This window comes from Elephas maximus, chromosome 9 (assembly GCF_024166365.1).
Source record: "Elephas maximus indicus isolate mEleMax1 chromosome 9, mEleMax1 primary haplotype, whole genome shotgun sequence".
Lineage (NCBI taxonomy): Eukaryota > Metazoa > Chordata > Mammalia > Proboscidea > Elephantidae > Elephas > Elephas maximus.
The window spans coordinates 77,994,292-78,021,485 of record NC_064827.1 but is presented as its reverse complement, the minus strand read 5'-3'; the positions used below and the strand labels follow the sequence as shown (position 1 = coordinate 78,021,485).

Here is a 27,194-nt window from a genome sequence, read left to right as displayed (position 1 = left end):
TTATCTGGACAGGCACATGCAAGGGGTGTTGCTTACCTGGTTAAACCTCCGTGTAAAGGCCACAACGTTGGGGGCGAGACTATGTTTCTCCTTCTTACTCCATCCACAGCTGGCTAGTTCCTAGGAGGCACAGAATCAATTTCAACTGTGATTCTAATTGGATACAAAACACACCAGGGGCATCTAATCAGAATGTGCACGTAGAGGCAAGGAAGGACTGAAGACTTGGCTACTCATGCCTTTACTCTGTGGGTGGAGGTGCCTCCTGGAGCCCCCGAGGCGAAAATAAAATTGAATGCTTTTCTCCATAACGCTAGCCACATTTCCCAGGAACTTCTGCACCAAAATATTAACCCTTCCAATGCCATACTGACAGCTTCTCTGGGACCAGAAGTTCTTTCTTACAATGCAAATGGTCTGGGAGAAGGTGTAATTTTTTGACAAGCAGGACTCACACACATACACATCTCCCTCCACCATGGATGCAATTCCCAGGGCTCCGGGCTAACTTAAAATTAAAATTTGGCTGAGAAATATCAAATTTCATTGGCCACATGGTATCCTCCATTCCTAGAGTCAGGCAAAGTCCTGGTCCAAGCCTGCTGCAATCAGAGAAGCTTCTGGGATTACCTCAGATTCCTTCCTGATGTTTACCCCTCCCATTTCCCATATAACCAAAAAGGGGCAGAAGGAGAAGTTCCCTTTCACTCTCTTGTACAGGGGCCTTATCTTTTCCTTTCCAGTAGGTTTAGCATTATAATTGGAAGAATCAAATTACCTAAATTTTGCATATCAGTGGGGCAGGTTCCTATCTGAAGGATGCAGGCTAAAGACAATAGGGACAATCTAATGGGATTACTTAGGGGTATATAAAAGGACCAAGGAAAAGCCGTTATCCAAATGCCCAGCCATTCTCAGCCTGTGCCTTAGGAAGCCAGAGAATGGAAAGCAGTAGATTCTAAGGTTCTCTACCCTCTAAATTACAAGACCTCCTTTTAATTTATATCAGGTCTCGTGTTATTAAATTTTTTTTGGCACACATTTGGAACTTTTATAAAATCTGTAGCCAGCTGGAATGGACACAGATCAGGGGTCTACTAGGAGGTCAGGGAGGGCAGTGGGAATGACCAAAGACAAAACTTGCTCACTGGGCAGTTATGCTCAAAGTGCCATGCCCATTAAATGCATCTTAGGATCCAATTATATGCCACAGACAGACGCTTGTGGGAAGCTTGGCTAGGGCAATGGGCAGCTCTGGTTACAAATGAATGACCTGGACGAGGGAACACATGGGAACTAACCAGGAGCGAAGAAACACAGCTCTTTTTCCTGGCTCCTTTATATCTGTAAATGGCATCACTATCTTTCTAGTCACCCACGAGAGAAAACTCAACCATCCTTGACCCTGCTGAGTCCTTCATACTATCACAATTAGATCCCAAGTAATAGTAAGGACAGATATTAACTAATCTTACCATTTATCAAGAATCCCCTATGTGCCAGGCAATGGACTAGGCACTTCACATATGTCATCTGGTAATTCTCACCATAATCATTTTAACAATGTTTAAAAAGAATAAATTTAAAAAAAAAAAGCAGCCCCTAAATTCACATATTTAATTTAAAAAACAACTAACCAAAAGAATTCTTAATATTTCACTCGCCTGAATGAACATTTTGAATCCCTTACAGATCCTCAATTTTATACCCCCCTCATTCTCTTGAATGAATGCTGTAACTCCATTTCTTTTCCAATGTATATATGAATCTCTCTCAGATGTAGAGTTTATTTCTGTTGATATGATTCCCCTTGTTCAGGAAATGTAGATTTCTGAGTCTCTTTTCAAATGTATATTTCACCTACCTTACTTACACTTGTTGGTGTTGTTAGCTGCCCCCACCCTCATGGCAACCCCCTGCACAAAAGAACAAAGGCTGCCTGGTTCTACGCCATCCTCATGGTTGGCTGTGGATCTGACCATTGTGATCTACAGGGTTTCCACTGGCTGGTTTTTGGAAATAGACTGCCAGGTCTTTCTTCCTAGTCCATCTTAGTCTGAAAGCTCTGCTGAAATCTGTTTGGCATCAGAGTAACACGCAAGTCTCCAGTGACAAATAGGTGGTAACTGTGCAGGAGATACACTGGCCAGGAATTGAACCCCAGTCACCCACATAGAAATCAAGAATTTTACCACTGAATCACCAATGCCTCACCAATTACACTTGCTCCTCCTTAAAATATTTATTTGAATCACTTTACGAATGTATATTTTTGGTCTTTTGAAGTTTATTTGTGAGGACACAGGCCTCTTTCCCCTGTGTGTCCCAAAGCCAGTCCTAGAAAGGTGTGAATTGTAATCAAATATAAAAGAGAACTGACATTCAAGGACTGAGTGTGTGGTGGATGCCCAATTCCTGGCTGGTAGTTGTCCTTTTGATTTTTCCTGAAATTTTTTGTAAATGGCAGAAGTATATATCTGTGTGTGTGCATGTTGTGTAAGTTCAGAGTGTATGGTCATATTTCCACACAGTAAATAACTTAGGGAAGCATTTTGAAAGGGGGCAATGTGGACCTGACAGTCAAGACAGACCCAGGTCACATCCTCACTCTTCATATACCAGTTGCACAATTCTAAGCATGTTACTTAGCTTCTTGGAACCTCAATTTTCTCATCTTAAAGTAGGCATGGGTATGATGTTATATTTTCCTGTGAAGCTCAAGCAATTAAATGAGATTTTTTAAAATAATGATTAAATGAGATCTTTAAAAAATATAAAGGGCCTAGCACGTGACAGGTGCTTAATAAAGGTTATCTCCCTTCTTCTTCCCAGGGACATACTTCTGTTAAGCGACAACGGCAATATTCAAACTCAGCTCAAATTCCAAATACTATCTTCTTTCTCCCACACCACACTCTTATTGTTGTCTTGATGACGAACAAAATCTATTATTTCTCCTTCATTTTGCTGATGTCATATGGGCAGGAACCAAATCAGGTACTTTACACATCTGCCCTGAATTTACTTGAACACTTCTAAGACCCTAATTCAAAAACTACATGTGGAGTTCCTGAGTTATGACATTTTCTAACGAACCTTTTGCAATGAAGAACACCTACCACTTAAAATTAAAATTTCAGAAGAGTAAAACATTATGTTTGAGAGGTACTTTGATAAAATGGAAGGAACAAAGGGAGTTGGGGCCAAAAGAGCCCGCTCCAAATCTCAGCCCTGTCGCCTATTTCCTTGGTAACCCCAGGCATGTTACAACATCAGGTTCATCCCCGATGAAAACAGGAATGTAGAAACTAACCCTGCAGAATTGTGGCAGAAGCTAAAGGAGGTAACACCTGACAAGGAGGTGACATTCTGGGCACAGGGTCTGGCTCACAGTATATACTCAAGAAACATTTGTTGAGTGAATGAAGTAAGAGTGCTTCTCAGTGCTGAAACTGCCCAAATTCACTGCAGAAAGATTTATAAAGATGTCACAAGAAATAAGACCATTCTCTCTGTACTAAAACAAGCACTGGGCCCAACCTCTTTGGCACTGCTCCTCTGCTGTGTTTGGCCTTATACGATTACAAGAGATTCCATCTGTGTGAAGTGGATTTGGAAAATGTGAAGTAATAGAACAAAGCTCTTCCAGTCCCTCAAGCCTATAAAAAGTCCATGCTATGAAAACAATTTGAGTATAATTAAGTTAAAATTGACCAGAGGAGAGAAGACAGGTTCTCGAATGGACACAAGGGGTTGGGCTGAGTCTGGTAAGACCCTGGTAGCTCTGTATCAATGGTGAGGCACTGAGCTGCCTGTGGGTGGCCACAGGCCTCCTCCCAAGGGCAACAGGGCCCTGATCTCACCCAGGGTTTTCTTTTGCTCTGAGTTTTTTGCTGAGGTCAACTCGATGTGAAAGGAGAGTAGGAGTCTATACAGTCCTCTGTCAGCTTCTTCTGGGACTTCTCTGCCATGTGATTCATCAGGGAAAAAACAGAAGCTATGAGAGGAAAACTTCCTGCCACTAAACTCACAAATTCACCTGCATCCTCTTCTTTCCCCTGGCTTTAATGGAACCAGGCCTCTTTCCATTCCAGGACCCGCTCTCCTCCTGGGCTCTGGATCCCACCCCTTCTACCTTCTCAGGGGACTTGTGGTCTGAAGCCCTCTTTCATTCCTGTATCTTCAACCCCTTCCTCTCCAATTTCTCCTTCCTGCTAGCATTTTAATATACATTAGCCTCCCCACTAATAACAATTTTTAAAAAGACACCTTTCCTAGACCTCAGGTCTCCTCCAGTTCCTGCTCACTCTTCTGCTTCCCCTTCGCAGGCAAATTTCCTGAAAACACTGTCCATGCTCGTTGTTTCAACTTACTTTCCTCTTCCCCCTGCCACATATACTGCCATGGCTTCAATCAGAAGTCTATATCTAGCCCAGGTTTCTCTTCTGAATGCCAAACCAGGACATTCAGCTGCCTCCTGGCCACACCTTCCTTGGCATTCCATAAAAAAAAAAAAAAAATAGGCACCTGAAAATCAGCAGGTCCAGAGCCAAAAGGGTGTCTGACCAGCTGCCTTATGCACAAAACCCATAACAGTGTGAGGCTCATTTCAACATTCATTATAACAGTCAAAGGAGAATGTTTATTACAAAGAAATTGTCTATGAAAAAAAATCCTTAACTGGTACAGAAACACCTGTGTCTTAATACCCTATTTGCAAGCATTCCTAGGTAATAGCAAGAGTCAACACTGGTTTCAGCTCACCCTGCAAATCTTCCCTGGGCCATACTGCCAGGAGACTCCCCCTGCCAACTCCCAGTTTTGATCTCAGAGGTCTGAAAGTCAGACTTCCCAAGGTAGTCTGGGAAAGGTCTGGTCTTGACCATGTCTGGGGTCACTGAAGTAAGACCCTGGAAGAGGAGGCCTGGGAAGTGGTGACAAGTACTCCCTAAAAACCCCCAAAGGATCTAGGCCACCAGGCCACAAGAAGCTGGTGCCAAGACATGGCCTTCCACATGTGTGCTTAATCCTGACTGTAATCTTATCCAAATCACATTCCTAAAACATGTCCACACACATCAACTCAAGGAATGTCATGAAATCAGGCCTCAAAGACCACCACAAGGCTGGTACCAGCCAATGGCACATCAATATTTGCTCAGCAGCAACCTTTTTTTCCCTTTCTCCTTCCTCCATGTTTCTCCCCATTCCTCCCATCCTGCCCTCTGCCAGAAGAATAAAAAGGAAATAACTGCCAAATTTGCTCATGAACAATACTCAGAAGAACTGGTGGGACAATTACATACTTAGCTAAGAGAGTTCTAGAAACATCCCGGGGAGAGTGACCCACTGAGGCAGTGTGACAGAGAGGGCCAGTTTCAGGGTCTGAGGAGCGAGGCATTTCAGGGTCTAGAGGAGAGAGTTAAGAACAGGCTCAGGGACAGGAAAACAATAGAGAGTGGCTAACACATCCTTCAGGAAGTGACAGAACTCCCTGAGAGTGTTCCACCTGGGTAGGCTGGGGGCTTGGTGCAGACCTGGTGGAGGGACTGGCTCTGGTCTCAGGAATGAGCTCTGAGGCAAAGGATTACAATAAGAGAGGCCACAGAACGAAGTGGTTAAGCAGTCAGATGAACCAGGGTTGACATTCTAGCTCCACAGCCTACAAGTTTTATGACTCTGGGCAAGTCACTTAAACTCTCAGTACCTGAGTTTCCTCATCTGAAAAATGGCATTATTAATAGTACCTCAGTCATTGGGTAAGAAGGATTAGATGAGCTGATACTTATAAAGTACTTAGAATAATGTCTGATATTATAACTACTTTTAATGTGTTTATTAAATAATGCTCATAGGAAAAGTCAGTACTGAGCATGTGGGAGCAAGGGCCAAAAATCCAGGTGAGGAGATATTCTGCAGTCTGAAAATGGGGAGGCACCCAGGAGAGCAGTCCCTGAATACCAGGACTCCAACTACACCCAGGGTGAGAGCCAAGGCCCAGCCAGAGGAAAGCACCAGCAAGATTTATTGAGCATCTACTTGGTGCCAGGAACTGTGCTAAAAGTTTCACATATTTCATTTCATCCTCACAGACCCTCACGGTAGGTGGGATTGGCACTGCCTCCAATTTCTAAATGAAAAAAATATGTAAAAAAGATAGACGAATTAATTTGTCTGGGCCTCACATGCAGACAGTGGTAGAGGTAGTGGGAACCCATCCTCCCCAAAGCCATAACAGAGCCATGAACCTCAGGTGGGGCTCCAGTAGGCTCCCCCAGTCTAGAGAAGAACTGGTTGACATGAAGGAACAGACTGAAAGCAGAGTCCAGGCAGGGCTTCTGAGACCCCCCCTGCCTGAGTCAGAGCTGGTCCAGAAATCAAGATGCCAAAAATATACAGAGTTAGGGTTTACTGAGTGTTTACTGGGATTGTCGTTTGAGTGCTGAAAACCCATTGCCATCAAGTCCAATTCCAAAGTCCAAGCAGAAAAGCTAGAACTCAGAACAATCTCAGGCTGCTAACTAGGCTAAGGGAAGCAAAAGGAGCTTTTCAGTTCTTTTAGGCATCAAATGAACCATAGTTTATGGATATGCTAATTGGGAAGAAACACTTGCCCATTCCTCTCAAGGAGCAACTTGCCCCCCAATCCAGTGGAGGGAAGAATGGTACATCCGGTACTGCTAGCATTCCCCTGGGTAAAATCTGCAGTTTAGCAGCTCCTAAAAGTTATTGATAAAATATTATTGCTTTTGTTTTTATATATTTCATCGTAAACATAATTAAATATCTTCTTTTTCTCAGTTACAACCCTTAAGGAGACCATTAATCAAACATTTGCGAAAACAATATAGTTGGTGACTAAAAACAGGTTTCAAAAGAGAGAAGCTGAAGCTACCATGCTATCCCTGTGGAAAGCCCCAAATTCACAATTCTTACTATAGTAAGTTCAAAATAGGTGACATGCTCATACGATACACCAAACACACATTTTCCTAACATCCCTCCTGAGACGCCTCTGACAAAGCACAGAAGCAGAATAAAGGATAAACTCAAGCTGGGAAAGAGAATGGGGGTGGAAAGGCATTACCCTGAATGAGAAACTGAAATATATTTCTGGAAGCAAAAATCAGCATGTTTTTTGATCAAATATAAATAGACAATTTCAAGCTAGAATACGCCATGAGGAGGCTGCAAAGGCAGTGGGAATCAGGCTGCCTAGTGGGACCACAGTGACGCTCTTGGCTCAGATTCATCAGAAACAATAAAGGGAAGACAACTAAAGGTCAGTGGATTGGACAATGGCCCAGTCAGCCCTCACACCTGCTGCCTCAGAGCACAGGTGGCCAGTATCCACCTCCAGGCAAATAACAGGATGTGGGGAATTAAAGGCTTCTGGTATGGATGTTGGCACCTCCAGAGCAGTGCTCCCCTCTTGCTAGCATTTGGAAGACTGCATCCTGCAAGCCAGTCCCCCACTCTCTACCCCTGAAGTGAAGGCATACCTGCTGTGTTTTGCCCCATGCCACTTCCCACCCAGGCAAAAGGCAAGGTGGGAAAATTCATAAACAACTACAGGCCACCAGACATATGAGTTAAACGAGCAGAATGAAAGAAAAAAGCTAAAATAAATAGAAACATTGATCTTTGAAGAAAAAGAGATAACTCAGAGACAAAAAGTTAAACTTAAAAAAAAAAAAAACCCAATGTACTTAGAAAGATTTTAGAAGATACTATATCCACAAAAAAAAACAGGAGTAATTGGGATGCTGATTAAAATATAGGATGGTGTTTTAAAAAGGAATAATCAGAGATTAGTGAGCAGGCTGATGGATAAAAAAAAAAAAAAAGGTTGCACAAATAAAAGATTCCATAGATTGAATGGAAAATAAAATCCCAGAACAAAGGGGCAAAAGGCAAAGAAAGAATTTGAGAGGAGAAATTTAATTGAGGGGCAAAAACATAATGTTCAGATAATCTCCCAGAAAGTGAAAAAACAAAAGGACAATACGAGGAAAAATGTGAGAGAAAAGATAGAAGACAAAGAGGGCCCCTCTGGGAAGACTAATATTTGACTAAAACAAGTCACAGAAAGAAAGAAGAGGAAAAAATGGAGAGGCAGAAATCATTGTCGCCCAAAAAAAAATTTTTTTTAAGTGCTGAAGAACAGCACAAGTTTTCAAAGGACTTGAAAGGGCTTACTGTGGACACAGCAGAGAGAATGAAAAGGACACACACCTAGACACAACCTTCTTAACTGTACAATATTCTGATAAAAAAATCTCAAAAGCCAACAGAGATAGGAAAAAAAAAAGTCAGTGACAACCGAATAAGACTGGCATCAAACTACTCCCAAATAACAATGGAGACAATGGAACAGTGCTTTCTGAAAGACCGCTTCTAAACTACAATATTATGCCAGCTAAATAATCAATCAAGTTTGGAGGAAGAATAAAGCTTCTCTTGGACATGCAAGTAGCCCGGGTGGCACAGTGGTTAAGAGTTCAGCTGCTAACCAAAAGGTCAGCAGTTTGCATCCACCAGCTGCTCCTTGGAAACCCTATGGGGCAGTTCTACTCTGTCCTATAGTGTCTCTATGAGTCGGAATTGACTCTACGGCAACAGGTTTGGACATGCAAGAAACCAAAAGATGGTTCCGTGAAAAGATCAATGAAACCGAAACACCTCTAGCCAGACTGATCAAGAGAAAAAGAGAAGAGATATAAATTATCAATACTGGTAATGAAAAATGGGATATCACTCCAGATTCTATAGACATTAAACGGATAATAAGGGAAGGTAATGAAAAACATTCCCATTGAGATCAGGAACCAGACATGGATGCCCTTTATCAACACTTTTATTCAATATTGTGCTGGAAGTCCTAGCCAGAGCAATTAGGCTAGATAAGGAAATAAAGGGCATCTAGATTGGTAAGGAAGAAGTCAGAGTATCTTTATTTGCAGATGACATGATCTTATACGCAGAAAACCCTAAGGAATCCTCCAGAAAACTGCTGAAACTAACAGAAGAGTTCAGCAGAGTATCGGAATACAAGATAAACATACAAAAATCAGTTGGATTCCTCTACACTGACAAAAAGAACATCGAAGAGGAAATCACCCAATCAATGCCATGTACAGTAGCCCCCAAGAAGCTAAAATACTTAGGAATAAATCTTACCAGAGATGTACAAGACTTATACAAAGAAAACTACAGTACATTTCTGCAAGAAACCAAAAGAGACTTATATGAGTGGAAGAACATACCTTGCTCATGGATAGGAAGACTTAACATTATAAAAATGTTTATTCTACCAAAAGAGATCTATACATTTAATGCAATTCCAATCCAAATCCCAGGGACATTCTTTAATGAGATGGAGAAACAAATCACCAATTTCATATGGAAGGGAAAGAGGCCCCGGATAAATAAGGCATTAATGAAAAAGAACAAAGTGGGAGGCCTTACTTTATCTTATTTTAGAACCTATTATACTGCCACAGTAGTCCAAACAGCCTGGTACTGGTACAACAACAGATACATGGACCAATGGAACAGAATTGAGAATCCAGACATAAATCCATCCACATATGAGCAGTTGATATTTGACAAAGGCCCCAAAACAGTTAAATGGGGAAAAGACTGTCTTTTTAACAAATGGTGCTGACATAACTGGATATCCATTTGCAAAAAAATGAAACAAGACCCATACCTCACTCCATGCACAAAAACTAACTCAAAATGGATCAAAGACCTAAATATAAAATCTAAAACAATAAAGAAATAGGGACAACGTTAGGAGCCCTAACACATGGCATAAACAGTATAGAAAACATTATAAAGAATGTAGAAGAAAAACTAGATAGCTGGGAGCTCCTAAAAATCAAGCACTTATGCTCATCCAAAGACTTCACCAAAAGAGTAAAAAAGACTACCTACAGACTGGGAAAAAGTTTTTAGCTGTGTCACTTCCGATCAACACCTGATCTCTAAAATCTACATGATACTGCAAAAACTCAACGGCAAAAAGGCAAATAACCCAATTTAAAAAATGGGCAAAAGAAATGAATAGACATTTCACTAAAGAAGACATTCAGGTAGCTAACAGATATATGAGGAAATGTTCACGATCATCAGCCATTAAAGAAATGCAGATCAAAACTACAATGAGATTTCATCTCACTCCAACAACGCTGGCATTAATCCAAAAAATACAAAATAATAAATGTTGGACAGGCTGTGGAGAGATTGGAACACTTCTACACTGCTGGTGGGAATGTCAAATGGTACAACCACTTTGGAAATTGATTTGGTGCTTCCTTAAAAAGTTAGAAATAGAACTACCATACTATCCAGCAATCCCACTCCTTGGAATATATCCTAGAGAAATAAGAGCCTTTACACGAACAGATATATGCACACCCATGTTTATTGCAGCACTGTTTACACCAGCAAAAAGATGGAAGCAACCAAGGTGCCCATCAACGGATGAATGAATAAATAAATTATGGTATATTCACACAATGGAATACTACGCAGGATAAAGAACAGCGAGGAATCTGTGAAACATTTCATAACATGGAGGAACCTGGAACGCATTATACTGAGTGCAATTAGTCAGAGGCAAAAGGACTAATATTGTATAAGACCACTATTGTAAGAACTTGAGAAATAGTTTAAACTGAGAAGAAAACATTCTTCTGTGGTTACGAGAGGGGGGAGGGAGGGAGGGTGGGAAAGGTGTATTCACTAATTAGATAATAGATAAGAACTACTTTAGGTGAAGGGAAAGACAGCACACAATACAGGGGAGGTCAGCACAATTGGACTAAACCAAAAGGAAAGAAGTTTCCTGAATAAACTGAATGCTTCGAAGGTCAGCATGGCAGGGGCAGGGGTCTGAGGACCATGGTTTCAGGGGACATCTATGTAAATTGGCATAATAAAATCTATTAAGAAAACATTCTGCATCCCACTTTGAAGAGTGGTGTCTGGGGTCCTAAACACTAGCAAGTGGCCATCTAAGATGCATCAATTGGTCTCAACTCACCTGGATCAAAGGAGAATGAAGAACACCAAGGACACAAGGTGATTACGAGCCCAAGAGACAGAAAGGGCCACATGAACCAGTGACTACATCATCCTGAGACCCCCAGAACTAGATGGTGCCCGGCTACAACCGATGACGGCCCTGATACGGAACACAACAGAGAACCCCTGAGGGAGCAGGAGAGTAGTGGGATGCAGACCCCAAATTCTCCTAAGACCAGACTTAATGGTATGACTGAGGTTGGAAGGACCCCGGTGGTCGTGGCCCCTAGACCTTCTGTTGGCCCAGGCCAGGAACCATTCCCAAAGCCAACTCTTCAGACATGGATTAGACGGGACAATGGGTTGGAAAGGGATGCTGGTGAGGAGTGAGCTTCTTGGATCAGGTGGACACTTGAGACTATGCTGGCATCTCCTGCCTGGAGGGGAGATGAGAGGGTGGAGGGGGTTAGAAGCTGGCAAAAAGGACATGAAAAGAAAGGGGAGGGAGAGAGCAGCCTGTCTCATTAGGGGAAGAGTAATTGGGAGTGTGTAGCAAGGTGTATATGGGTTTTTGTGTGAGAAACTGACTTGATTGGTAAACTTTCACTTAAAGCACAATAAAAATTATTTTTAAAAAAATTTTATGCCAATAAATTTAATAACATAGATGGAACGGAGAAACTCCTTGGAAGAGAAAAACTATTACCAACATGCATTCAAAAAGAAACAGGTGGACCTAAATGTGAAAACTAAAACCATAAAATTATTAGAACAAAATATAGGAGCATGGTTACGGGACTTAGTTTTTAATGATGGATTTATCAGCTATGACGACAAAAGAAAAAATAGATAAATGGGACCTCTTAAAAATTAAAGTTCATCTGAGAACTTTATCCAAAAAAGTGGAAAAAAAAATCTACGAATTGGGAGAACCATAAATCCAATAAGGGTCTAATATCCAAAATATATTTTTAAAAACTTCTACAACTTAAAAACAAAAAAGACACATAACCCAATCAAAAAATCAGCAAAGGACTTGAAAAGACATTTCACCAAAGAGGATATTCAAATTTCCAACAAGCACATGAAAAGATGCTCAACATCATTACCCATTGTTGTTGTTAGGTAATGTTGAGTCAGTTCCAACTCATAGCGAACCTATATATAACAGAACAAAACACTGCCCAGACCTGAGCCATCCTGACAATAGTTGCTATGCTTGACCCCACTGTTGAAGCCACAGTGTCAATCCATCTCGTTGAGGGTCTTCCTCTTTTTTGATGACCCTCTACTTTATCAAGCATGATGTCTTTCTCCAGGGACTAATCCCTCCTGATAACATGTACAAAGTATGTGAGCCAAAGTCTCGCTATCCTTGCTTCTAGGGAGCATTCTTGTTGTACTTCTGCCAAGATAGATTTTTTCGTACATTAGCCATTAAAGAGATGCAAATCAAAACTACAATGAAATATCACCTCACCCCTATTCCAATGACATGATTAAAAAAAAAAGTTGGTGACATTGTGGAGAAACTGGAATCCTCATCTGGTGGGAATGTAAAACAGCACAGCTACTGTGGAAAACAGTTTGGTAATTCCTCAGAAAGTTGAACATGGACCCAGCAATTCCAATCCTAGGTATATAGCCAGAAGAAATGAAGGCAAAAATGCAAACAGAAACCTGTACACCAATATTCACTGCAGCACCTTTCAAAATAGCCAAAAGGTGGAAATAACCAAAATGTCCATCCACAGATGAAGGATTAAACAAAATGTGGAATATACACACAATGGACTACTCAGCCATAAAGAGAAATGAAGTCCTGTTTCATGCCACCACATGGATGAACCTTGAAAACATTATGCTGAGTAAAATAAGCCAGTCGCAAAAGGACAAATATCGCATGATCCCATTTATATGAAGCAGGCAAATGTACAGAGACCAAAGTTTATCAGTGGTTAACAGGCATAAGAGGGAAGGAGAAAGGGGAAGTCTTTGTTTAGGGGGTACCATGTTTCTGTAAATGGTGGTGGCATAATCTGAAAATGGATAGTGGTGATAGTTACACAATATGATGAACATAATCAATGCCACTGAATTATACATGTAAAAAATGTTGAATTGACAAAAGTTTTTTTATGCATATACACTTATATACATACATATACACATATATAGTTTTTTGTTTTTTTTTACCACCACCACAACAAAAAGAATGGGAGGGCAGGTGGGAAGGTGATTGGAATGTAGGAAGATGGAGAGATGATTATTTGGTTGTTTTATAACAGATATCTGAGGGAAGGGGGTCCTGCAGAAGGAAGGCAGATGTAAGGGCCTAAATCAGGACTCCTGCGGAGTACCTGAGAAACAGCAAGGAGGTCAATGCGGTTGCAGCTGAGTGGGGGTTGAGGGGGCAGGTGAGGACTGGAATTTATTGAGTGGGATGGGAAGACAATGAAGGGATTAAGCAGAGGAATGATATGTTCTGATTCATAAGGTATCTCCCCAAACCATTACACTGTGTGTGTTGTTATTAGGTGCTGTTGAGTCGATTCTGACTCACAGTAGCCCCATGCACAACAGAACTAAACACTGTCTGGTCCCACATCACCCACACAATCATTATGCTTGAGCCCATTATTTCAGCCACTGTATCAATCCATTTTGTTGAAGGTATGCCTCTTTTTCACTGGCCCTCTACTTTACCAAGCATGATGTCCTTCTCCAGGGACTGGTCCCTCCTGACAGCATGTCCAAAGTAAGTGGGACAATGTGTCACTATCCTTGCTTCTAAGGAGCATTCTAGTTGTACTTCGTCCAAACCAGATTTGTTTGTTCTTCTGACAGTCCATGGTATATTCAATATTCTTTGCCACCAACACCATAATTCAAGGTCATCAATTCTTCTTTGGTCTTCCTTATGCGTTGTCCAGCTTCCCCATGCATATGAGGCAATTGAAAATATCATGGCTTGAGTCAGGTGCACCTTAGTCCTCAGAGAGACAGCTTTGCTTTTTAATACTTTAAAGAGGTCTTTTGCAGCACATTTGCCCAATGCAATACATTGTTTGATTTCTTAACTGCTGCTTCCATGGGTGTTGACTATGGATCCATGCAAAATGAAATCCTTGACAATTTCAATCTTTTCTTCATTTATCATGATGTTGCTTATTGGCCCCGTTGTGAAAATTTTTGTTTTCTTTATGTTGTGTTATGTTACATAGGTTTTATTCCCCTTGAAAACATACCTGACCAAGAGAGTGGAAGAGGGGCCAAGCCTATCAAGCACTCTTCTGCTGTATTATAATCTGGTTTGGTGATGGACACAGGGTATCTACAGTTTTCTTATGTGAGAGCAATTCACTTTAGAAATTTAAAATAACACCTGCTAGGGACTTTGTGTGTGGGCAGAGGGAAGAGACAGGGCCCAGGGAGAAACGAATATGCAGAGGGTACTAAGTCTCCATAAGGCCTCAGGACCCCTGGCTAGACAGACCACAGAGAGGAAAGAATTACTGGGGACAAATGGGTGCCTTCTGTGAAGTTGCTTGGGGATAGGGTGGAGATAACTGAATGAGTAGAAGCGATTCATCTTTCTCGTTTCTAGTCATATTAGTTTCTATAGAATACCAACTCATTTACAGCCAAATCGAATCTTCAAACTATCATCTGCTTTGAAAACATGTAGATTTAGGACCATGAAGATGACGTAAATTTCCCAAAACAGTCCCTTTCCAGCCCTAGTACTGCACAGCTCTACACAATTAGACCCAGCTGTCCATGCCGGGCCACAGCCAACTGCAACCTTGTGAACAGTCTCCCGTCCATGTGACAGAGAAAGGGCCCCAACTAAAGAGAATGGAGAGCAGCAGGCAGCAGCTTGGCTCTCCCAGATTAACAAACTGGGTAAGAGGCCCATAAGGCTACACGTTTCTTTTTCACTCTTATGCTTGGGACTAGGTTCAATTCCCTTTCTCCATATTCTTGGGAAATGTTTTTTTGAAATACCTCATTCATATGTTCTCTTTTAAAAAAGAATACTCTTTGTTTTTCTGATTAGAGAACTAACACATGCTCATTATAAAAGACTTGGGCAATACAAAAAACCCACAGAAGAAAAGTTAAACCACCCATTAGCCTACAAACCAGAGAAAACTAAAGTTTACAGTTTGGTTTATAATAATGTCAATGACAATAGCTAACATTTACTAAAAAAATAAACTTCCTAATTGCCAGGCACAATGTTTATCACTTTACATACATTTACCTATTGCTCACCAAGTAGTTACTACTACTGCCTCATTTTACAGATGAAGAAACAGAAGCTTAGGTGGAGAAGTTAAGCAATTTGCTCCAATCCCCATGTTTGGTCAGTTTGAGAGCCAGGATTCAAGCCCAGGCCTGTCTATCTCTGGAGCCTCGACCCTTAGCTGCACAGCACCTCTGTCTCCGGAACGGTGGCCACTCCCACACTCACGTGCACACATGCATGCACAAGCTCGCATACTCACTCTCGCTCTCTCAGTTGAGCTCATACTATATCTGTGGTTTTATAACCTGCTTTTGTCCCTCATACATTATAAAGATTTTCTCACGTCAGCTCCATCCCTCCTTTCACAGAATTTGAGTTATATACCCATTACGTTTCTTACAGGTACTTTTCATAGCTCTTCATCTTTTTACTCATCATTTTCTTTCTTTCCTCTGAGTTCTAGAAGAAACTTTCAGCTTGTTTTTTATGTTGTGTTACGTTACATACGTTTACTTTGGTTTTCTGCAATATGCAAGCTGCTGCTCACTGTTTTCATTGCAATTTAAATGTGGTAATCATGTTTTTCATCACAATTCAATCTTTATTAATCTTTATCTTTACATACTGCAGGGTCATCCTGAACGCTGTGGGGAACACAAAATGAAATTTCCAGGAGTACCTGCTTCCTAGAAGATGTGGGTTCTTACCCAATCTTTGCATTGCCTTCCAGTTTTTTTGACCAGCAGAAGCTTGTTCTATGTCTGGCAACTATGCTAAAAACCACATAAAAACTGAAAAGCTTAACCCAAAGGCTTCAGGGCCACATGACTTCATCACTGACTCCTCTCAGACTTTCAAAGAACACATAATATTTATGCTAAATAATTTATTCCAGAGCACAAAAAGAATTCCCAAAACCTAATACCTAACAATTACAGAACAAGGGGGAGAAAGAATTATCCTATATGGCCTAGCAGGTTAGTCCCAGAATTATAAGAATATGTAACATTATGAAAACTATTAACATAATAAGAAAAAAGTGACATGATCTTCTCAATAGGAACTGAAATGTAATTGACAAAATGTAACACTCATTTGAGATCTGAAAAGAGAAAAAAAACTTAGAAACAGTAGTATCTGTCAAATGAACAGCCATACCTATAAAACTAAGAGAAACACTACAGGAATTCAAATTAAAATTAGAAGCAGTCCACTGGGTTCCTTATCTGTACCATTCTAAGAATAGTACATAAGCACTGCCACTGAGTTGATGCCAACTCACAGCAACCCTACAGGACAGAACAGAACTGCCCCCTAGAGTTGCCAAGGCTGTAATCTTTACAGAACCAGTCTGCCTGCCACATCTTTCTCCCAGAGTGGATGATGGGTTTGAAAAGCTAACCTTTCAGTTAGCAGCCAAGCACTTAACTACTATGTCACCAGGGCTCCTTGAGAACGGCATATAAGAGAGGTTAATTCGTTACATACAATGGACACCTTTGGGTGTCAGGCTTAATTCTTTCATGGAACCCTGGTCAAGAAAGGCCTAGAAGCTCAAGCCCAGCATTGTCCCATATATAATGGACATTGAAATATAATGCAAGCCACATAATTTAAATTTTCTAACAGCCATTTTAATGAAAGTAAAAAGAAATAGATGAAACTGATTTGAATAATTTATTTCATCCAATGTATAGTGAAACCTGTGAGAACCAGAACTCAACGGGACTGCCTTATTTCTTCCGGGTCTCACAAATTTTCTGCCTTTGACATGCTGCGGTCTTATCACTTTTCCATTGTTCATTTTAGTGGAAAATATTTGAGTTTTCTTTCTTTGACAGGTTTTCACCTTTCAGAAGTTCTAGCTTTTGTAGGTTTTACTGTATCTAAAATATTATCTCTCAATGTATAATCAATATAAAATATAAAAAATTATTGCTATTTTACTTTTTTTTGTACTAAGTCTTTGAGATCTGGTCTGTTTTTCACACTTACAGAACATCTCAATTTGGACTTACCACGTTTCAACTATTCAACAGCCACATGTGGCCGCCATACTAGACAATATAGCGCCAACCAATGTATTAAGGCACGACATAAAAATCCAAAGTATACTAATTGAAAAAGAGGGATCAAGGCCAGAGTACTGAAGACAAACCAAGAGGCGCCATCAGCGGGGCTAGGGTGATACGGGGAGCCAAAGGAGAGAGCTAAACACCAGAGAGCAAGGTTAGACCAGGACAAGTGAGAAGACTGAACAGATGATGAAACCGCACGTGGCTGCCCTAGGTTCTAGATATCCCCATCACTTAAGGTCTGTCCCCACCTCCACTCCCCTGCCCCCTCGAAGGGAGGTGGAGTTTGTCACTAACCGGTTAAGTAGATCCAGCTGCAACTGTTAAGGGGCCTTGAGTTACAGATGGAGTGAAATAAATTCAAAAAAGGTCTAGAAAGGCACATGCAGCTCATACTGGCAATTTCATGTTTGTTTGGGGACTTGTTAAATCCAGAAAAATAGGCTCTAATCTCAGCTGTGCCCTGGACCCTTCTGAGACTTTGGCCAGTCCTTTCCAGTATGGGGCTCATCTTCCTGTCTGTAAAATAAGGGAGTGTCGCTGTACGGTTTTTAAAAATCCCTTCCAGTTCTCCCATTCTATGAGCCTAAAAGAAGCAGAGGTCACATATCTGGCATTATATAAATCCACTATTAAGTAAGATTTGCCCCTGGAGACTGAGCAACCACAGCGGTTTTCTTTCTCCAAGTACTTTGAGGACGTGTGGAGAGGCTGAGTCTGAGAAACAAAATCAAGAAGGGCTGGAGGTTGGTCATGGTCCCCAGACCTTCTGTGAACCCAAGACAGGAACCATTCCCAAAGCCAACTCTTCAGACAAGGTATTGGACTGGACAATGGGGTAGAAAATAATACTGGTGAAGAGCGAGCTTCTTGGATCAAGTAGACACGAGACTATAGTGGCATCTCCAGTCTGGACGGGAGATGGGAGGGTGGAGGGTATCAGAAGCTGGCCAAATGGACACGAGAAGAGAGAGTGGAGGGAAGGAGTGTACTGTTTCATTAGAAGGAGAGCAATTAGGAGTATACAGCAAAGTGTATGTAAATTTTTGTATGAGACTGACTCAATTTGTAAATATTCACTTAAAGCACAATAAAAAAATTTTTTTTAAATCTTGAAACAAAAAATAATGACATGGGAAAAATGCTTATGCCATATGGGGAATTTTTAAAAAGTATTTTCCAAAATGTTATTTCAGTATATTTCCAATGATGTAAAAGCAGAACAAAAGTATTTACAGAAAAAGTTCTGAAAAGATATATTGTTGTGTGGTGGTGATAAATTGTGCTTGCCCAAAAAGATGTTGAAGTCTTCACTCTCCCTCTTCCCACCTGTGAACATGAACTGGTTTGGAAATAGGGTCTTTGAAGATGTTATCAGTTAACATAAACTCACATTGGAGTAGGATGGGTCCTAATCCAATCTGAGTGGTGTCCTTTTAAAAGAGACACACATGTGTCACACAGAGGGAAGAAGGGGCTACCAAAAGCTGGGAGAAACAAGCAAGGATCTTCCCCTAGAGCTTCAGAGAGAGCACGGCTCTGCTGACACCTTGAATCAGGACTTCCAGCCTCCAGACTGTGATAGAATAAATTCCTATTCCTATAAGCCAAAAAAAAAGGGCTAGAGGGTTTCTAGGCACTGTGCTGTTACACAGGGGTGAACTGAACATGATGATCTGGTCAGGCAAAAGACAGGAAGCAGTGGGGGCTGCGGTGGGGGGGAGGCAAATGGAGGCAGACTGAACAGAAAAAACACAAACCACCAGGGCAGACTCTGGTTCCATAAAGGAGGCAAAAAAGAAAAACAGAAAAAGGGAGGGAGGGAGGAAAAAGTAGTCAAGCACAAACCATTTGCACCACCCAGGGACCTGAATGGCACTAAAGGGATTACAAAACAAACGGACAGGGAAGGAAGAGAACTATAAGTACTGATTGTTTCCTACATTCCAAAAAAAAAAAAAATTTTTTTTTTTTTTTTACATTCCAGGTATTGTACAATATGCTTTTATCTACTTTATTTTGCTTAATTCTCAAACCCAGACCATGAAGTAGATTTTACTATTCCCATTTTACAGTTGAGAAAATTGAGGCTCAGAAAGACTAAGTAATTTATGCAAGACCGTCTAGGTAATAAATGGCAGATGCCAGAGCCTGAGTTTTTAGTGCAAAAAGGTCCAAAGAGAGAGACTGAGGTACAAGGTAAAGTAACCAGGCAGGAGACCAGGGAGTAGACAGACTTCATTCAGAAAAGATTGACCCAGGGGGTTCTACAGAAAACAATGCTCCTGTAGGCTGCACAGGGGCTCAAGGCAGTCCTGGCCCCAAGGTCCTCCCCACCAGACTCCCTCCCTACAATGTCAGTCGGAGCAAGGCAGAACTGCAAGAAGGAGCCCCAGGGTAAGCCTTCATTCATCAAGATAATATTTTCATTCAACACTTCACACTGGAAGAATCTTCTCCTCCAACCCTAGTAACTTGCTTTTTGATCACTAGCAACTTGAAGTCCCTGGACAGACCAGGATTTCTGGAAATAATGCCAGACTTTTGATAAATTCCAGCAATGGCTACACAGTGAAATATATTACAGGGTTGCTGGGCTGTTTTTACATTCATACTGCCTGATGATGACTACAGATGGTGGTGTGAAAGTCCACCAGAAAGAATGACTCTTTCAGAAAGGTTATTTCCCCTCTTGAAAAGCTAAAAGGAAACACCAACCTTTAAATACATTTGATCTATTCAGGAATATATATTTAAACTAAAAGTGTGAGGAAACCTTTCAGACACTGGAGTCACTAGCCTCTGATGGTGTAAAAAACACCTTTTGTAAGGCGAGGATACATACCAGGGCTTCATTTCCAACCTCAGGCCTGGCCTGCTCTGTTAGCTTATGAGTTCCTCAACTCTTCCTCTAGCCCCCATTTAATCAGTACCTCTTCTGGGTCAGGCACTGTGCGAGACTTGGAAGATAGAGCAGTGAACAAGGCAATGTTTGCCTTCCAGTGGAGAAGACTGGCATTAATTACAATCCAGTGACTAAGTATGTGAACGACAAGTTCAAGATTCGATGAGAGATTAAAACAGGGGAGCTGGCTTAGCTGGGTGGTGGAGGGCTCATAGTTACCCAGGTAACTGGGGTGGGGATGAAGAGGGCATACCAGGCCAAAAAAAAGAAGCAAATGCACAGGCCTGGAGGTAGATCCAAGGCCAGGTTGGTAAAGCAGAGAAGTGGGGGCGGGGGGGGGGGGTCAGAAAAAGGCCTGGAGAGGAAGGGATAAGCCAGATTTCACACAGCATGTAGTCCCATCTTAAAAACTTGGGACTTGGCCCTAAGGGCACTGTGGAAACCACCGAAATTTTTGAAAAGACTCAGTGATGTAGTTGGAGATTTTTAAACTGCAGGTGGGCCACAGAGTAGAATGGGGCAGACGTGGATGTAGAACTACCAGATGAGAGATAGGTCCTGAAGTTGAGGAGGTGCTGAGAGAACAGCCTGAGCTGGGAGGTGGCACTAGGGCAGAGAGGGAGAGGAGACAGGGTGTGGAGCCTGACTAGGAGCAGAGCATGAGGGAGAGGAGTTGCAGGTGGCAGATGTCACATTTCTGGCCTGACCAGTGACCAAGTGTACCATTCTAGGGGTTCAAGAACCACAGGAGGCCTCTGGAGAAAGAATCATAAGTTGATTTGAGGCAAGTTGTGGCTGCAGGGCTTGTAGAACTTTGGCTGCTGCCCGTTCAGCTACCTAAAGGAATCACAGCTCCGGAGAAACCACAGGCTCCCATACTCCACCAGGGTCTCTCCAATCAGTTCCTAGAAGCCCTGGGCCTGGCATCTGAGATCTCCACAACTGGACCACCCTATTCTCCAGTCTTATTTGCCACAATGCCCTTCACCCTTCCTTTGCTCTAGCCAAACTACTGATTTTTACACAAATAGTGTGCCCATGTAAACAATGTGCACACATATATAACATGTGGAAAATGACAAAATTATGTAAAAAAAAGTCCTGGCATAATGCATCCATGCATATACCACACATAACTTGTGACATTTCCAGAAGCGAATTTCAACCTCATCCAACTCATTCAATAGTCTGAAAATGTTATTTTTGATCATATTTGTATAATAAAGCTATAAGCCATGGTCAGGAAGTCATGGATCAAGTTTGGTAGTACTCTGGTAATCAGAAAATAAGCAACGGAAACTGGGCGTTTGTTTCTATTAATTTAAGTTGATAATTACATACCTGTCGCTTTTCAGTCATCAGTTGAAACCCTGAACCTACTAAAGCCTGTCCATAAATTACGTGCTATCCATTGGAAGCATAAACAAAGCAAAGCCTGCACTGGCATAAATAGCACCAAGTAGCTATCAATAGGAATCTTGATTCAATCTGCATTGACGTAATTATCACAGTCATCTTCTAACTCTGCCTTTTAACTGGAAGAGTAAACAAAGCAAAACTGATGAACAATTGCTCTTGGCTCAACAGTTGAATGTGAAAACCATATCATTTTAAATGAAACCATTAAGCTATATTAGGTCTGCTTATTTCATAGTCCAATGTCTTATTAGCACCAATGTCTTTGATCAATGATCATGTTACTTAGTCATATGCTTGCAAGCATATAAAAAGACCCTTGCTTCCATATAAAAAGACCCTTGCTTCCGGTACACCTCACATTTGAATTTTGCAATCTCTTTACTAGAAACAGTTATCAATTACATTGTGTATATTTTTTCAGTTTATAAATCTAAACCTTAGAACTCTTAGGATTATGGCAGGAATTAAATGCAAGTCCTACACCACTAGCTTCAAACTGAAAGTCATTGTGAAGGCAGAAGAAACAAACAACAGAGCAACACAAGAGAGTTCGAGGTTGGAGAGTCATCCATTTGTGAGTGGAGAAAGGAGAAAAAGGGGCTGGGGAAAACAAATCCGCAAAAATGTCTACCGTGTGGGCTCAAATCGAAATAGGAAAATACCTACCTTAAAGGAAGTTTCCATGGGATCAGTTTTATCACGGTATCATTAAATCCATTGGACAGGAAAAAAAGTTGCACTTGAAATTAAAGCCAGCAACATGTAAAAATATATTGATACATCACATTTATGAAAACAATGTGTGGGGCATTATGCAGTTTGCAAAAATAAACTGTAAGCATGCGTTATTTGCATAAATATACGGTAGTATGTTCACTGTACATTCCACTTTTTTCCCGACTGCCTCGCCTGTGCTCAGCAGTTTCCTCTATCTGGAAGGCCCTTTCTTCCTATCTTGTACCCAAATTATACCAATCCTTCCAGGTCACAAATAAATGTGACCACCTCTAGGATGCACAGCCCATTGCCCCCAGCTAGAAGTATTCTCTCCCCCCTCAGACAGCCTTTAGTCTATTCCCTTTAGTGTAGCCCTTGTTATCATTTACATAAATGTATTATCTTTCCCCCTAGACCAGGGATTCCTCATTCACCCTTGAGTCCCCTGAAGCCAGTGGGCAGGAAGCCTTGCACATGATATGTACTTGCTCAATATGTGTTGAGTGATTAAAGAATAAACATGGAACCCACCATCCCAAGCGGGCCCCAGGAACGCCTAAGCAAGCCATCTGAAGGTCATCTGGAAGAATTTCTTCTCTAATTACATTCACATCTACAGCTCCTCTCAGAGACCTCAGACATCTGGCCATGGTGCACATCAGCCTTCCTCCAGATGCCACTCAGATTTTCAACACTGCCTCAATCTGGACTTCAACTATCTGCAACTTCAGCAGTGCTTGGACCACTTCCACAGCAAAGGGACAGCAGCTTAGAGGCTTCCACAACCTCATGATCACCTTGTGGGATCACAAGGGGTCTGAAATGAACCATGGGGTGCTGCAGGGAGGGGCTAAGCCCTGAATGCTATGGGCCCAGGTGGAGAGGAGGGTGACAGAGGAGTGGGGCTGCTCTCTGTAAAGTGGAAAACAGTTCGGGAGAGACAGTGAAAGGCTTGCCTCCTTGAAAACATTCCTCCACAATGCAGAGCTGAGCAGCCCAACGTTGGGTGAAAAACCAAACAAGAGGGGGAGGAGGCAGAGCCAAGATGGCAGAATAGACAGACGCTTCTGGTGAGCCCTCTTTACAACAAAGACCTGAAAAAACTACTCAAACGAGTATATTTATGACAAGCTAGGAACGCTGAGCATCAAAGGAAAGCTTAGAAAACGAACTGAGAGGTAGGGGGAGGAAGAAACTATTCAGAAGCAAAGAGGAGTTACTGGACCTGAATCACGGGGAGCCCGCAGGCACTGTTCCCAGAGCAGCAGCAGCGGGCTCCTACTAGCATTCAGCAGCAATTTCCTCAGAGAGAAGCAGCCAGCCACACAGCCTACTCACACCTCCGGAACCTGAGAAGAACGGCGCTCTCGGCAAAAGCTAAGTATGTGTGTATATTTTACTGCGCCCCGCCCCCACCCCCAAGCGGGCATCAACGGCTGAATTCCCTGGATCTGAGATAGGCCCTGCTGAGTGTCTAGAGCCATCCTCCCGGCCTTAGAGAAGGAATAAATTTGCAACTGGGGGAAAAGATAATTTGCCAGCTCCAGTAACCAGAGGAGCTCAGGACAGAAGCTGCTTCTCTCCAGTCATAAACAGTCCGTGGACTTTGAGCACATTTCCCATCAGCACGGACCTGTGTGAGCCTATTTCAGGAGGATAAGCCCTTGTTGGCAGACTCCAACCATTTCAGCTGTGCAGTGGAGAGGTGGTTGTTTGATGTTTGACATTGCTTTCCCTATTCAACAAGGTCCTTACCTACCCACATCAGGGGCCTAAAGACTGGTAGCTCCACTCAAGTCACCCAGCCACCCGTGACAGGGGTCCAAAGATAACTGGTACATCCCAGTCCTTAAAACCAAAAACACTGGGTACCCATGGTCTATCTGCAGAACCTATCTACCTGCACACTCTAGGGAACAGGGACATGCTTTCCTCAGAGACACTTGGGGGTTGGTTCTCACCCCCTGCCTTGTTCAGAGCATGACCCCTGCTGCAATCAGATACAGGTACATACACCAATCACCCCTGCCCCTCTAAGACTGTAGGAGAGAGCCTGTACCACACACTTGATGATCAGCTACCTGGACACCTGAGCTGAATTCATACAAGAAAAGTGAATCGACTCCTGGACTGATATACCTGACAAGAGCTCTAGCCATCTGGGGACAGGATGTAAGAGCTCCAAAGGCAAAAATAATCAAGCTAGCTCACTCAAGGAACTAATCTGGGAATATCAAAACAAAACAAAGCAATAAGCTACAACACAGTAAGGAAGCATAAACTAGTACAATAACTTATAGATGGCTCAGAGATAACAGTCAATATCAAGTCACATAAAGAAACAGACCATGATCACCTCAACAGGCTCTCAAAACAAAGAATCCAGGGATCTTCTAGATGAAAGGGCATTCCTAGAATTACCAGATGCAGAATACAAAAGTTTAATATGCAGAACTCTTCAAGACATCAGGACAGAAATGAGGCAATACACAGAACAAGCCAAGGAACACACAGATAAAGCAACTGAAGAAATTAGAAAGATTATTCAGGAACATAACGAAAAGTTTATAAGCTGGAAAAATCCATAGACAGCAATCAGAAATTCAGAAGATTAACAATAAAATTACAGAATTAGACAACTCGACAGCAAGTCAGAGGAGCAGAATTGAGCAAGTAGAAGCTAGAATTTCTGAATTCGAAGATAAATCACTTGGCACTAATATATTTGAAGAAAAATCAGATAAAAGAATTAAAAAAATGGAGAAGCCTTAAGAATCATGTGGGACTCTATCAAGAAAACCTACAAGTGATTAGAGTACCAGAACACGGAGGGATAACAGAAAATACAGAGAGAACTGTTTAAGATTTGTTGGCAGAAAAATTCCCTGATATCGTGAAAGATGAGAAGATATCTATCCAAGATGCTCATCAAACTCCACATGAGGTAGATGTTAAAAGAAAGTCACCAAGACATAATGAAGCTTGCCAAAACCAAAAAAAAAAAAAGAGAGAATTTTAAGAGCAGCTAGGGATAAACAAAAAGTCACCTACAAAGGAGAGCCAAAAACAGTAAGCTCAGACTACTCAGCAGAAATCATGCAGGCAAGAAGGCAATGGGATGACTTATCTAAAAAATTTAAAGGAAAAAAACTGTCAGTCAAGAATCATATATCCAGCAAAACTGTCTCATAAATATGAAGGTGAAATTAGGACATTTCCAGATCAACAGAAGTTTAGAGAATTTGTAAAAATCAAACCAAAACTATAAGAAATACTGAAGGGAGTTCTTTGGTTAGAAAATCAATAATATCAGGTATCAACCCCAGACTAGAACACTGGGCAGAGCAATCAGAAGTCAACCCAGACAGGGAAATTAAAAAAAAAAAAAAAGCTCAAAACAGGGTAACAGCGATGTTATTATATAAAAGAAGACAATACGAAAACAATAAAGAGGGACTAAGAAACGTAATCATAGATCTTCCATACGGAGAGGAAGATACGGCGATACAAAGAAATAAAAGTTAGGTTTAAATTGAGAAAAATAGGGGTAAATAATAAGGTAACCACAAAGGAAACAAACTATCCGACTCATCAAAGTAAAATACAAGAAAAAAATAGAGACTCAGCAGAAACAAAATCAACAATAACGAATACGAGGAAAGGACAATATATAAAGACAATCTACTCAGCACATAAAATTAAGTGGGAAAAAGAAACTGTCAACAACACACAAAAAAGACATCAAAATGATGGCACTAAATTCATACCTATCCATGCACCAGTAAAGAGACAGAAGTGGCAGAATGGACTAAAAAACACGATCCGTCTACATGCTGCCTTATAGACTTAGAGACACAAACTAAAACTCAAAGGATGGAAAAAATGTCAAGCAAACAACAATCAAAAAAGAGCAGGAGTGGCAATACTAATTTCTGACAAAATAGACTTTAAAGTTAAATCCATCATAAAGGATAAGAAAGGACACTATATAATGATTAAAAGGACAATATACCAAAAGATATAACCATATTAAATATTTATGCACCCAATGACAGGGCTGCAAGATACATAAAACAAACTCTAACAGCACTGAAAAGTGAGATAGACAGCTCCATAATAATAGTAGGAAACTTCAACACACCACTTTCAGTGAAGGACAGGACATCCAGAAAGAAGCTCAATAAAGACACGGAAGATCTAAATGCCACAATCAACCAACTTGACCTTGTAGACATACACAGAACACTCCACCCAACAGCAACCAAGTATAGTTTCTTTTCTAGTGCCCATGGAACATTCTCTAGAATAGACCACATATTAGGTCATAAGGCAAGCCTTGGCAGAATCCAAAACACTGAAATATTACAAAGCATCTTATCTGACCATAAGGCCATAAAAGTGGAAATCAATAACGGAAAACAGGGAAAAGAAATCAAGCACTTGGAAACTGAACAATACCTTGCTCAAAAAAAGACTGGATTACAGAAGACATTAAGGATAGGATAAAGAAATTCATAAAATCCAATGAGAATGAAAACACTTCCTATCAGAACCTTTGGGACACAGCAAAAGCAGGGCTCAAAGGTCAATGTATATCAACAAATGCTCACATACAAAAAGAAGGGCCAAAATCAAAGAATTACCCCTTCAACTTGAACAAATAGAAAGACAGCAACAAAAGAAACCCTCAGGCACCAGAAGAAAATGAATAATAAAAAATTACAGCAGAACTAAATGAAATAGAAAACAGAAAAACAGTTGAAAGAATTAACAAGACCAAAAGCTTGTTCTTTGA

The 27,194-nt window shown here is 41.3% G+C and overlaps 1 protein-coding gene across 13 annotated transcripts in view; it reads right to left on the bottom strand.

Annotated features, from left to right (window-relative positions):
- Positions 1-27,194, bottom strand: part of RALGPS1 (Ral GEF with PH domain and SH3 binding motif 1) — a 397,350-nt gene that overhangs the window by 248,799 nt on the left and 121,357 nt on the right. For all 13 annotated transcript variants that reach the window (XM_049896597.1, XM_049896603.1, XM_049896600.1 and 10 more), the window contains one exon: positions 37-120. In XM_049896597.1, coding sequence (XP_049752554.1) covers positions 37-120 — 84 coding nt within the window. The remainder of the gene's footprint in view (positions 1-36; positions 121-27,194) is intronic.